Source organism: Anabrus simplex, chromosome 1 (assembly GCF_040414725.1).
Source record: "Anabrus simplex isolate iqAnaSimp1 chromosome 1, ASM4041472v1, whole genome shotgun sequence".
Lineage (NCBI taxonomy): Eukaryota > Metazoa > Arthropoda > Insecta > Orthoptera > Tettigoniidae > Anabrus > Anabrus simplex.
The window spans coordinates 928,243,305-928,257,766 of NC_090265.1; the positions used below are offsets into that span (position 1 = coordinate 928,243,305).

At 37.8% G+C, this 14,462-nt stretch overlaps 1 protein-coding gene across 2 annotated transcripts in view; it reads right to left on the reverse strand.

Annotated features, from left to right (window-relative positions):
* Positions 1-14,462, reverse strand: part of Uba2 (Ubiquitin-like activating enzyme 2) — a 160,208-nt gene that overhangs the window by 39,185 nt on the left and 106,561 nt on the right. For both annotated transcript variants that reach the window (XM_067136665.2, XM_067136666.2), the window contains 2 exons: positions 3,867-4,034; positions 3,702-3,784 (listed from right to left, as the gene is read on the reverse strand). In XM_067136665.2, the coding sequence (XP_066992766.2) occupies positions 3,702-3,784; positions 3,867-4,034 (251 nt within the window). The remainder of the gene's footprint in view (positions 1-3,701; positions 3,785-3,866; positions 4,035-14,462) is intronic.

Sequence of the window (14,462 nt, forward strand, 5' to 3'; positions counted from 1 at the left end):
AGAAAAATCATGCCACCTGGTATTTCATCTAAAGTACTGCAAAGAGGTGAATATTAAACATGGTCGCAACAACATATTGTGCCTCAAATGGAAGGATAATAAAGATGTTCATTTTCTTTCTTCAAAACGTACAACAGAAAATATTACACGAACGGGAAAACTCAGGAGAAAGATTGGACAAGTGCCACGGGAAGAAGTTGAAAAACCAAAACCGGCCCTTTGAGCACCAAGATGGGAGAAGGGAGTAGATTTACAAGACCAGGTCACTGCCCTTTTCCCCATCATGAGGCAAACAGTCAAAGGGTATTAAAAAATATTCTTGTATCTTCCAGACATTTGTCTTTTCAATTCGTTTGTAGTGTTCTGTACTTTCTCACAGTCAAATCACAGGAAACCCTACTACACAGACTTCTATGTGTATGTAGCGACACAGTTACTTGCGAGTGTGCAGCTGCCCGAAACTCCCTGTTTGCTTTAAAATTTATCACACAAAACATCATTTTAAATGAGTAAATGTATTCATTCTCCTACTGACAAAATTTCAGGTTAATTATATTGTATAGTTCTCTTTTCACAATCTATTTTTCCTTGTGCTATACAAACATCTTCTCCACTAGGGTTTTTTATTTATTTATTTTATTTATTTATTTATGCTAGTTGCTTTACGTCGCACTGACACAGATAGGTCTTATGGCGACGATGGGACAGGGAAGGGCTAGGAGTGGGAAGGAATCGGCTGTGGCCTCAATTAAGGTACAGCCCCAGCATTTGCCTGGTGTGAAAACGGGAAACCACGGAAAACCATTTTCAGGGCTGCCGACAGTGGGATTCGAACCTACTATCTCCCGAATACTGGCCGCACTTAAGCGACTGCAGCTATCGAGCTCGGTACACTGGGATTTAAATCTGAGTGTGACATGCAGGGGAATTTGATGCGAGTCCATTGCGTTAACATTGCACTAATGTATCAAAGGTTTCTGTGAACCAAGGATGGGATAGGGCTAGGATTGTGAAGGTAGCAGCCATGGCCTTACCGTAATTAAACTACAGCCACAGCATTTACCCAGTGTGAAAATGGGAAATCATGGAAAACCATATCCAGGGCTGCTGACGGTGGAATTCAAACCCGCTATCTTCAGAATGCAAGCTCACAGCTACGTGAATCAAACCGCAAAGCCAACTCCCTTGGCTTTCTGTAGCGAAAATTACTGAAACTGCCCTCGAAATTGGGGGATCAGTAGAAACAATATTCCTGGACAAAGACAAAATGGACATAAAGGGAAACAGAATTTATGAAGGCAAAAGGGCAGTGAAGATGGGCAAAAAATATGCTACTGTTTGGCACAGCTTTTGCAGTAAAAAAAAAAACACACCATCAGCTCGGTGGCAGATTTTTCTAGTCCTTCTGAGAGAATTTCGCTTCCAACTCTTAGCTGTGGCAACAAAGGATATCACTTTAATAATAATTTATTGTTAAATACTATCCTCCTATTCAATACATTACAGTACAGTGTAAATTTAAAACTTAAAATTAACATTTATCATGTCCAAACATGTTTCGACCCTGTTTGGGTCATCTTCAGAAGTTAAATAGTTAAAACCAGCTATGTTGTTGTATCGGAAAATTTTCTTATTATGAATGAGTTCATGCATTTAAGTTGTGCTGAAATATTCAGTATGCACAAATAACCACTTGTCAAGATGATAGGCTATCTCTTGATGTTCAAATAGCTAGACGTTTGTTAACAGGATTACGCGATACCTGATTAGTATTCAATGTTTCATGATTACATTAGCTGCCAATAACGAGTTTAATAGCAACCAATGTCACAGTGATAAAAGTGCCTCCCACTGCCCAATCGAATAATGTATTCATGTGCATGGTCTTTTGCAAACTTGTGGAACAAAAGAACTGTCATCAATGCACATACCCAAATGAATGAGGATAACAGACATAATCCAGAGAAAGTTGAACAATTTTTGGACCTTCTCGAGGGACGGATGGAGAAAATACCAGCTAAATACCAGCCAAAGAGAGAAGAATTCTCAGAAAGATCCTAGCCTAGTACTGGAAGATGGGCACTGCCGGAGATGTTACATCACAATCTTATTAGGTGATTAATGATCAACTGGGAATGTAAGCACAGTACAGATCAACAATATGAAGATATCCTGTTCACATGATGACCAACAGAAATGGTGTAAGACTCGTCAAACTGTGTCACACCTTCAATCTTCAGATAATGTTGACATTAAGCACAAACCAAGACATGGCAATTATCTGGCAACTTGAATGGCAAGAAACAGACTGACCCTGTAGTTATCTTCACAAGAGCAACAAAAGCGATTATATGAAGGCAAAGTACATAAAGGTGCTAAATTCGACTCCGATAAACTGCAATGAACTTATTTCTTACTGCACTACATAAATTGAAAATGACATGGATTTCTACCCTCTCTTTTATTATTTTCTGCCTCTAGTTCAAAATTTGGTATTGCTGCAGTTATGCTCATCGCCTACCTGTCTGCCCACTTACAGTGCTGCGCACCTGCGGGATGAAATGCCCAGCATGAGCATCTCTGCTCTACATCCTGGGGTGTCTGTCACTAAACAGAAAAGACTTGACTGAGAAGCTGGAAGCCAAAGAGAGAAGAATTCTCAGAAAGATCCTAGCCTAGTACTGGAAGATGGGCACTGCCGGAGATGTTGCATTTCAGAGCTCTACTTGCAGACAGAGAGGCTCTCTGACTGTGTAAGGAAAATAAGCCAAAATTGTGTCTCAGCAGAATGCCTGTTCACCTTCTGGCAAAACAAAGTCCATACCACAGTGATGGAGACATAGGACATAAAAGAACTGGGGCTGACAGATTTACAAAACAGACAGGCTGTGAGACAGATCTTGAAGAAAGGTATCCTCTGATCAGAGAAAAGAAAGTAACTACAATAGCAGAAGATGTGTCAATACTGGGGAAAGATCAAGGCAACAATCTGAAGTGTACAGACAAAATTGTATTATTATTTGTATGCCCTAAGTACAGCACACGGCCTTTCAAAATGTCACAGCGGGATTAGAACAGTGTTGTTTAGAATCAAGAAGAAGAAGGAGGAGGACGACGACGAAACACCTAATAGAATTCTGATTTCTCTGCCATTCTGTCTGCACATGGTTGCAGAGGTCATAAAATTATTATTTATTAGAGCTACAAAACTCAATAAGACATCTAAATATAAAATACTGTACTTTGATTCAAAAAAAAAAAGACAAAAGGGATATGCATTTTACAGGAGTCTCTTTGATTGATGAATTTTTAAATATCACTCTCATATTTAAAAAGACTGGAAATTAAAATATAAAAATGGTATAGCTTAAAATGTTATTGAAAACAACAACAACAAACTCCCCTATACCTATACACAAATAAATCTGTAAGTGTGCATTATTAAACTGCAAATGATGAGCCTAATATTAAAACCCTGAGAGGGGGTTGATTGTTGTTTAAAAAAAAAACACAAGCTAGAGGATCAGCCTCTAGTAATATTAAACATAGAAGTTTCTTGTTTCAACCCCTCAAAGAACTAGTGAGTCATGTAAAGGACAGTGAGAGTCATAAAAGGTATATGATCCACAATAGATGGAACTAATCAATTCCACACTGAGGATAATGCTAAGATTAACATTGAATATCATAAACATTCTTACCTTTGAACAATGGTAACATTCAATTCATAATTTTGTAGAAAGTCATCCACTTTTAGTATACTTCCATCCAATACACCCATTTCCTAAAAATAATGAAAAAATAGTTTTAATAATGATTGTTAACCTAACAATTTTTAACACAAACATTTAAATCTAGGTACCTACATTGAGTTTCTTTGGGTTATTCTCAGCTGTTTCACCTTCTTCACTTGATATAATGACAGTGCCCGTGCTACTTATGACATCAGGTGCTACCATATTTAATGCCTTCTTAAGCACTTGCTCCTCCAGTTCCTTCACTGTCATGGTGTTCACATCCAAACAAAGAGTAACCTTTGGAAAATAAAAATACTAAAATAATTATATGGGAATTTAATTTCTGATCACAATAAGATAAAGGATCACTCAGTTTATCATTAATACTCAATGAAGACATAGAACCCCATCTATCCTATAATATTTAGGAAACAAGATCTATGCGTATATGCAATGCCAATTATACCAACCACCATGAAAAGATATTTGCAGGTTTGTTTCATTTGAAAACTGAAATTCTGCTTTAAAATCAAAGTAAAAATAAGCCTAGAGTTAGAACCATGTAATGTAGGGAGAGGCAGCAAAAAGTTACTGACACTTCAGCCAATGCTGCTGTGCAGGTGGACTGGGGAAATGCTTTGCTCCTGGGTCGTGAGGACAGAGTGCGCAGTCAGGCAGCGTAGTGAGCAGGGTTAGTGGTAAGTTTACTGAATGAAGGTTTAGTTTACGAGTGGAGTTCTTGGTGAGCACATGTTATTAGCGTTATTAGTGTTGCATTCCTACAATTGTTGTCGAATGTTATTTGTGTTACCTTAGCTATCAGTATGGTGACATACAGTACTAGACAACAAATACAGGGTGTTTCAAAAAGAATATACATATTACAAAGTATTATTTTGTCCAAACTATCGATCGCTGTGCCTTGGCTCGGCTATTGGAGAAACAAATACATGGTCTAGTTTATATTAATAGCCACTACATGTCAGTTTTCTTCTGTTTTGCTTGGTAACCGTCATATGTTGAAAATGGCTACTCCGCAGCAGAAATCATTTTGCGTTCTCGAGTTTGCGAAGTGCAATTCCGTGATTACAGTGCAAAGACGTTTCAGGTTGAGGTACCAAACTGATCCTCCAAATGGGTGGAAGATTCGAAGATGGTATCGGCAGTTTGTAGATACAGGGTGTGTATGTAAAGGAAAGAGTCCTGGCCACACTCGTGTTCCTGAAGAAAATGTTGCACGAATTGAAACTGCTTTCCAACGTAGTCCTTGAAAATCAACTCCTTGTACCAGTTGGGAGTTACAACTGCCTACAACAACAATTTGGCATGTTTTGAGACGTCGGTTGGTTATGAAGCCGTACAAGTTACAGCTCTTACAAGCTCTGCGTCCTGATGACAAACGCAAACATGTGGCATTTTGTAACGAGATTCTTGATGCTATTGACACTGATTACATTGAATGGAAATTCTGATAAGTTCACCTGCATACACCCCAGCGTCGGTGGGTAGGGTCTGACACATCCCACTCTGATGAGTCTAGTGTCAGACCTAAGACGAAACGCTGGTTAATAGAGCAAACGCCTGAAAAGCCTTACACCTGATCTGGTTTTTTTTTACCGATTACTCTTTCGCACAATGCAGTTTGTTCAGTGATGAAGCGACTTTCCATGTTAGTGGTCAGGTGAACAAACACAATGTTCGAATTTGGGGACTACAAAATCCACATGCAGTCATTGAACATGTACGAGATTCGCCCAAAGTCAATGTGTTTTGTGCGATATCCCGATCATCTGTTTACGGCCCATTCTTCTTTGATGGGAACATGGTTAATGGTCAGCAGTATCTCGCTATGTTACAAAACTGGTTGTTTCTGAGGCTGCACCTAGACAACTTCATTTTTCAACAAGACGGGGCACCCCCTCACTGGAGTTGCCAAGTGCGTGAATATCTGAATGAAACTCTACTGAACCGTTGGATTGGTCGTCAAGGAGCTGGCGACTTAGCATGTCTCAGCTGGGCTCCACGGTCACCGGATTTGACAACCTGTGACTTCTTCCTGTGGGGTTTCAGTGGTTTCATTAAAGACGTTTATGTACCACCACTCCCACAGAACCTGGAAGAGTTGAAGAACCGGATCCGTACTGTCATAACATCAGTGACGAAGGACATGCTTACCCGAGTATGGGAGGAATTTTAGTATCGATGTGATATTGTTCGTGTCGCTGATGGAGGACATACTGAACATCTGTAATCTGAGCTTGAGAGGTTTGTAAATATGTATGAAGTTTCATATTCGTACGTATTACAGTTTAATAAATATATGCATCCGAAATACGTAAATTCTTTTTGAAACACCCTGTATTTCTAGTCGAGACAATTCTCATCAAGAAATCGTATGACAAAATCGTTCACAATCTGTCCATGAGGGTATTGTCGATCTTTCTTTTAATTATGATGGACAGAGCTTATTTCCATTTAAGAGGGCATGTGAATTCTCAGAATTCAAGGTGCTGAGACACTGACAATCCTCATGTAATGCATGAAATTCCTCTTCAAGATCAGGAAGTTGGTTTGGTGTGGCAAAACTGCACACAGAATAACTGGTCCATTATCTTTTATGATACAGTTAATTACAATGTTAAGTGCAAAACATACAGCAGCCATCTTTTGAAATGCTGACTGAGGAAGAAAAGCAGTGACAGCTTATCAATCGATACATGTAAATATGTTGGAAGATGGTCCGCCTAGTCAATCTTCCATTTTCCAACATATTTACTGTTACTAAGTCAATACAGATCCAATCCCGACCATCATGGTCAAGATTATTAATAATCAATACATGTATCAGAACAGGTGTTCAATGAACTAATAATTAGTTGTGGACTTTGGCCCTAAAACAGAAAGTGTCAAGCACAATCCACACTGATGGACATTTTCAACAGCTGCTTTGAAGAAAGTTAAGATCTACATCAGTTTTCTACTTCATTCATTATTAACTCTTAACTACCATAATGAAATTGAACACCGGCCTGTGCAACTACAGTTTACTGATGAGTGTAGCAATGGTTTGCAGGCAATCTCTTCCCATGCCATCCCCTGCACAGCATGTAAGTTTTTTGCTGCCTCTGTCTGTATATTGTTATTGCATACTTACTTACAACATACAAGGGATGTTAGCAATGCCAATCTTGATGTAGTAGTAAAATAAAATACAATTACCTGACTACATTCTAATAATTTAATAGATCAACATCATACTTGGAACTATATTTTTCTAGTACTATGAAACACTGGTTATAACTACCGTAAGCAGAAATTATTTGTAAACTAAACATGACAGTCAAAACATTAATTAATGAAACATAAGAAAAAAAACTAATTGCCAGACATGATACCACACACATGAAGCATCCATGGAAGAAGGGTGAATGTCCAATTTTATTCTTGATGCTTGTTGTTTTAAGGGGCCTAACATCAAAGGTCATTGGCCCAATTTTATTCTTACTGAGAAAAATGGAATTTAAAATTTGAAACGTATTATATTATTAAGTATGTGAGATGAAAAGAGTATTCACACATCAATTGAGCTCTTGTTTTATTACATAGATATAGAATTTACCAAAATATTTACTGAAGGCCTAAACTACAAGGTAAAGAAGATTAATGTCCATAAAATTCATAAAGTCACAAAACGCAACAACACTAACGGTTACTGATTTTTAAGACAACCTCTTGTTGCTGGGTTTTGCTGACCTTCATTTGTGGTTTGGGAATTCCCTGCAGTTCGTCGTCTGGGTGTAGGAGCAGGTGTGAATGGCAAACCATCGTAGAAAACATGATGTTCTGGCCTGCAAAACCTCTTGAGATGTTGAAGACCCAGGTACTTAGCTTCAGATAAGGGTACTGATGCACTATCCTTCAACTTGGGAAGCCTGAAGTCTCCAGGCAGTAAAGTCAATAGTTTCCCTCTTGGAAGTGTTGTGATCGAATGTTCCCAAGAACCATTATATGTGTCTATATCTTTTATAGGCCTGGACTTGAAAGGTCTTAACTTCACGTATTCTTCACCAAGAATGAAATAACATCTGATCCTTGCATGAAATTACTTCAAATGGGGTTGGTTTTGTTCCTGAATTAGCAATGACACCATTCCACTCTTCAGGTAACTCCACATGTGACCGCTGATTCACTAACCTCATATTTCGGTCACATTCTAAATATGAATGGCCACGAATGGGAAAGGTCATTCTAACCGAGTTCAAGTGCTTCACTTCATCAACAATATAATGCAGAGTGTGAAAAACAGTAAAGTTCTTATTTTGATCTGCTGCTGAGTTGCAAAATATGTGGAGATCTTGTGCCTTGGTGTCCAAGTAATTAAAAATGAAATGAACAACAGTGACGATACTTCATTTGCACCTTTATGACCACATATCTCTGTATTAGCATAAAACACTGATTTCTGTGATGACAAGATGTGTACATTAAACAAAAAAATGGAAGTTGGCGATGGTAATACATACCATTTTCAGTGATATCAAAGAGAGGGCCTTTGTTTACGGTGCTGAGAATTTCGATATCTTGGTCTTTCATAGTGAAACTATGTTTTATGTCATGCATATGTTGTCCTAGTGCCGAAAACCTGTTATATTTTATTGCAATTTTTTTTCTGAAAATCGAAAACAATAGCCTCTTCTCGAATGTCTTTTTGTACTGCGTACCTTGCTGTTTTCTTACATCTGTAAAATATCTGTGCTCTCTTGAGATGCAAAACTTGTTTCTAGCTCTTTCAGTTTATTCCTGACATCTTGGACAGTATCTTCATTTTCTGGTAATATTATATCATTCTCGAGTTTCAGACAGTTTGCTGTGTACTCATCGCAAAAGCTGCAAATATCACAACGAGGGTATCCGAACCTGATATTAAATTTGAAATTGAATATGGTACAGTATGACTAATAGCTTGGGTAGGTTTCAAGGTACATATTGTGCATGTTCTTAATGTTAAGTTCAGCGGGAAGATCTCTCAACATCACATGGAATGGACAAAACTTTAGTGAAGTCACTTCATTTGGTTTTATATCGCTGACAGCGGCTGCCTTCATAGAGGTTCGGTCAAAACTTCCGACTTCTTCCACAATCCTAAATGACTCCACCAGAGGCATGCCACTCTTCTCCAACTTGGTGATTGCTCCCGGCAGCTTGTTGAAATTTGAAGATTCTCCAGTTTATGCAGGGTCATATTAGCTCCCAATATTGCAGTACATAGGTCTGAAAAAAATGGTTGTTGGTCGCTGCCCAAAGTGGACTGGTAGAAAGGCTGCGTTGATACAGATTTATGTACTCATATCAGATGCATCGCAGTATTTCTAAGTTGATCTATGTGGTATTTTTTCCACATTTGATCTGAAAAATATGAAAATTGACATAAATTATTACATTGTCCCTATATCTTAAATTTCTACAGTTGAGCTAATTCGCAATAATGCTTAGTATATATATTGTATGTTTGGCTCATAAAGACTATTAGAGATGATGTTTCTAAAAGTACAAAACTTTAAAGTAGGAACAAGGGAATTAGTAATTTACATGGAAATATATCCTCAGAGATTTTCAGTTATAATTTGGCAGTATCGTGTAGAGTTCACCGGGTGAAAAATATAATAAAAAAAGACGTGAAAGCGTAGAGGAGAGATCCGTCCATATCTCAGATTTGTGAACATTTTATTTGCTTCTATTTGCCGGCTCTGGTCAACCGGGTAAGCTGTCATATAGACTATTTTCTGTTGCCTGCAATAGATCCTGCATCATGTGTGCCCACAAGGCCACCAACCTCGTTGAAAATTAAAAAAAGCGTAATTTGAATTGTCGTCTCATGCGCCCATAACCTTATTTTTTTCACAATTTAACAAGACTCTAGGGGGGATGCTATAGGCTTACTCTCTTTGCTCCCCCCCACCCAAACACAACGGTTACTAACCGGACCTCACCAATCCAGACCAACGCTCTTTTTGCTGGTCTGGTCTTGTAAAGATAGTCTTGGCAACCTTGTAAAATACGCTGTGGCATCGTCCTAGCCGGACTACATTGGATCTGCAACCTGTGTTTCGTGAAGGCTTAGCGGAAGTGTAATAGAATTCACGATTTTTTAAAGGGAGTTTTAAAAATTGCATTTCAGTTGTAAATCTCTATTTTCACAGGAAATTAATCACACTTCAAAATACCGATTTTATTCTCATACATTCTGTGACAAGAGATCACCGGCGTTCTAACTCCTCGCTCAGTAATTTAATGATTATTTACATTTTAGCAGTATAAATTATTGAAAGTTCACGACTATTACAGCATTGCAACAAAACAACTTGCCACTATACATACATTAATAGGCCTATATATGCTACAATGAAGTGCAATCATAGTTCTCAATCACAAAAAGATAAAAGGAACAAACGAACTTACCACCTTACAGCAAGCTTGACAGACTACCCTTCCATCCATAGTGAAATTGGCATCCCCGTGATCCACTGCTTCAGCCAGTAGGACTTCGACGATTTTTCTTTGTTAATACTTCTTCTTCTTCTTTCATTTCACAATAAATCACAACACGTTCTGAACGTAAAGCATACGCGTACAACAGTTCGCATCGAAAGGGAGCTAGAGGGCATATGGGTTGTGCAACATAGTTCGACGTTGACTGGTTCTCGCATATGTCGTAGGAGGTTGGAGGGACTGAAGTCTTCGAGGTCAAATTGTTCCTTGTTTCTCCTGACGGAAATTTCTCTAGAACTATTTATGGTGACTTCTGAGAATTTCCACTTTTGTTCGTGGGGTAAACAGATATTGAGAAAAAAGAAGATAATTCTGTCGAGCACACTAGCTACAATATAACGCACTAGAAGAAAATCGACTTTTCAAAAATACAGTCAAAAGGCATCAAATAGGCAATTATACTCCAAATAGGCAACATAAAACCAACGAAATATGGCTAGAAAGACCCTAAAACGGATTTATATCTCAAAAGCCTACATTTCTGAACACAGGAATAAAGTAGGCAAACAGGCAAATTCCCATCTCTAATAACAACAACAATAATAATAATAATAATAATAATAATAATAATAATAATAATAATAATAATAATAATAATAATAATAATAATAATAGTACCAGGAGGTATACCTCAACCCCGCACATTTAAAAGAAACACCTTAAAAAACGCTATCTCTTATAAAAAACGTGAAACTACTGCTGCTTGAAGTTGGGACATTAATCCGAAGATGTCGCTACTGAATAACTGAGAAGTTTGTCATTTTTAAGTTTCCTAAACTGTCTGGATTTCTTGTTTTGTTTTGGTGTAAAGCAAGTAGTCTGAAATTTTCTCCATAGATGTCCTTACAAAAACTGAGGTCATGCACTCTGGTGCAAGGTGAAAGAACTTGTGATTTAAAGAAGTTTTGTGTCTCTAGGTTTTCATAACTAAATCCATGTCCATTTATTTTTGGGTTGGTAACCCTTCCTTCTCATCCCACCAGCTTTTGAATACGGCCAATTAGAAAATTTTGTATTTATTTTTCAGCCTATCACAGGCTTCTTGTAGGTTTTTGGTGTAACTTTTTATTTTTCAGCCTATCACAGGCTTCTTGTAGGTTTTTGGTGTAACTTTTGATTCAACCAATAAAAATGAGAGGGCGAGTGGAGATTTAGTCCAGAAATCTCTCAAACTGCCCCCTCGCGTATATAAGCTGCGGCATTTCCGGCTACCTTGTCTTTTGATCGCCGTATTTCTGAGAGTGTGTGTGTTGCCTCATTCTTTGCAAGGCAGTCCATCAGCGAAGGTAATGTCCACCAGTCTTATTATTCTGTAGCTACCTCCGCAGACTTGCACGAGGGGAAGGTTCAAATTTCTAACTAGGTAACCACCTTTTTCTAAAATGTAAATTTTCTTTCGGCTAATGTAAAATTTCCTAAAGTCTTAAACAGTAAATCGGGGATAGAGATTGCATTACCCTCTCGAGTTCCCCTTCAACTTGGTTTGAGGTGACTACGATTTTGTAACTGTATTTTTTTCTTTCCTGTAATGCATTAAATTACCCTTCAGTCTAGTCACCTCAGTAACTTGGGACTAGCTTCTGCTTCATCGGGCCGAGAGCCCAATTAGGATTTTATACTTAATTGTCTAGGAGCGCAAGTATATGCCTCCATTCATTTTGTGTTCGGGCCAGTAATTCAACCTGTTTATTTTCCACGAAGGCCCAGTAGGTTGGGACTAGTTACCCATGTGTAAAATAGTAACCTGTAGGTTGGGCCTAGAGAGGCCGGAAACTGTATGGTTTTTCCGTAATGTTGCCTTGAGTAGGCTGAAAGAAAGTGGGAGCGCAGTCTCCATGATGAATGTTGGAGAGCATGTAAGCTCTTTTCTGAGATTTTTGTAACACTGAGAGGTGCCTCTGGCAGGCTACAGATTTTTAACCTTTGGAGCAATGTGCTCTTGTTTTGGGAGTTTTCTCCTTGTCTATGTAAAAACTAATTAGCGATATTTTAAAGTCGAAAATTTGGGGCTTGAAGCCCAAATTCTGTTAAATTCCCTAATGTTGGGTTTTCCAATTTTTGTATCTCTATTGATATTTTGTACCCGATTACCAGTAGCTGAAAATATTGTTTGTTAAGTTTAAGATTCTAAAAGAAATATAACCTTTACTTATAGTTTTAAATCAATTTTTGATATCGTAGTTAGACCCATTTACACCAGCACCTTCTTTCACCTCTTTCTGCTCCACGGAAACTCAATAATAATAATAATAATAATAATAATAATAATAATAATAATAATAATAATAATAATAATAATAATAATAATATCAATAATAACAATAATAATGTTATGTGCTTTACGTCCCACTAACTACTTAATTATGGGCTTCAGAGACAAGGTGCCGGAATTTAGTCCCGCAGGAGTTCAATCTATCGACACGAGGCTGACGTATCTGAGCACCTTCAAATACTACCGAACTGAGCCAAGATCGAACCTGCCAAGTTGGGGTTAGTTCTTTTTGAACTAACAATAGAAGCTTGGAAGTATTACATAACTCCAATTCAATAAACAAAACTAATGTCTTTTCAATGTTAGGTGTTTACTGGTTTAAATGCAATAACTGCATCTCCTCTTACATAGGACAAAATGGTCACAACTTCAAAATTAAATACTTTGAACACGTTAATGCAATAAAATATAACAGGTTTTTGGCAGTAGGACAATATATGCATGACGTAAAACATAGTTTCACTAAGAAAGACAAAGATATCAAAATTCTCAGCACTGTAAACAAAGGCCCTCTCTTTGATATCACTGAAAACTGTTTTATACACCTTGATCAGTTTTTCAATCTGAACCTTAAACCTCTTGGAGCCAAGAGCCGATCTGGTCGGCTGCTCCCCATCAGCTGGAAGAGGCCAGAGCTCCGCCTCCACTCTACTACTGTAAAGTGCCAGGCCGTTTTCAGTGGAAATACATGTATTTTAAAATTTGCGTATATCTACCGGTGTATAGTAAATACCAGCATGAAATTTTCTACATATCGACTACGTAGAATAAGAAACTGGTTTGGAGAGATATAGAGAGTCAAAGACGTTTTATTATTGATTTATAGTTGTCGATAACGTTTATTTTTAGGAAGAGAAAAATATTTTCGCACTTAATCTCTCAATATCTACTTTGAAAAAATAATTTACGATACAAAAGAATATACGTAATTACGTATAATGTATTTCTAAATACAATTCTATAGAATAACTAATTTGAACGAGAAAAATAAAAACGTAAAAAAATAAAAATTCAAACATATGTCACTAATAAAAACAAGACAACTTTACTCACCGATAAAATTCGCGTATATTTATCGATGTTTGGCAAATACTGACAACAAATTTTCTACGTGCGGACAACACAGTATTAAAATAATTCTGAATCATTAAATAAGTAAAAAATAGTAGTTGATATTATAGTTTTTGTTTTCAGAAAAAATAGTTTCTCGTTTCCGGTGGTAGTATATATTAGAAAAATAATTTTACAATACAACGGAATTTACGAAATTAAGAAATGTATGGCACTAAAGCCGTGATTTGCTTTGACATACTAAGCGACTGCTGCTCAGTTCGGTGCCTGCAGTTTACGAGGTGAATCATGGTGAGTGAGACGGATCCTCTCAGTAATTATTCTTGGTTTTCCAGACTGGGGTCGCCCTCTCACCCTCAGATATCTCCTCAATTGCAATCACTTAGGGTCACTTAGATTGAGTGAACCTCGAACCAACCCTCAGGACCAGGCGAAAATTCTTAACCTGGGCGGGAATCGAACCCATGACCTCCGGGTGAGAGGCAGGCATGCTACACTTGGCCAGCGGAGACTGGCATTTAGGTAATGATAGAGGACTATATGCGACTATACGGTTTAGCAGAGAGTAAGTGAAAAGTAAATTGAAGTGTGATATGGGCGGAGAATCAGACGGTAGGGCATGTTTAGGTCCAAGAACTTCCTTGAAGGAGACAGGAGGTTGAGGAATGATGTCGGGTTCATTGGGACAAATTTCCGCAAAATGTTCTCGAGGGACATCATCATATTTGTTGTCACTAGTTTCATCTACCACCATATTCAGAGTAGCTTTAGTGCCGTTAGACACAATTAAACGTCTCTTCTTTAGCTGCGGTGATTCTGCAGACGTGTCCGGT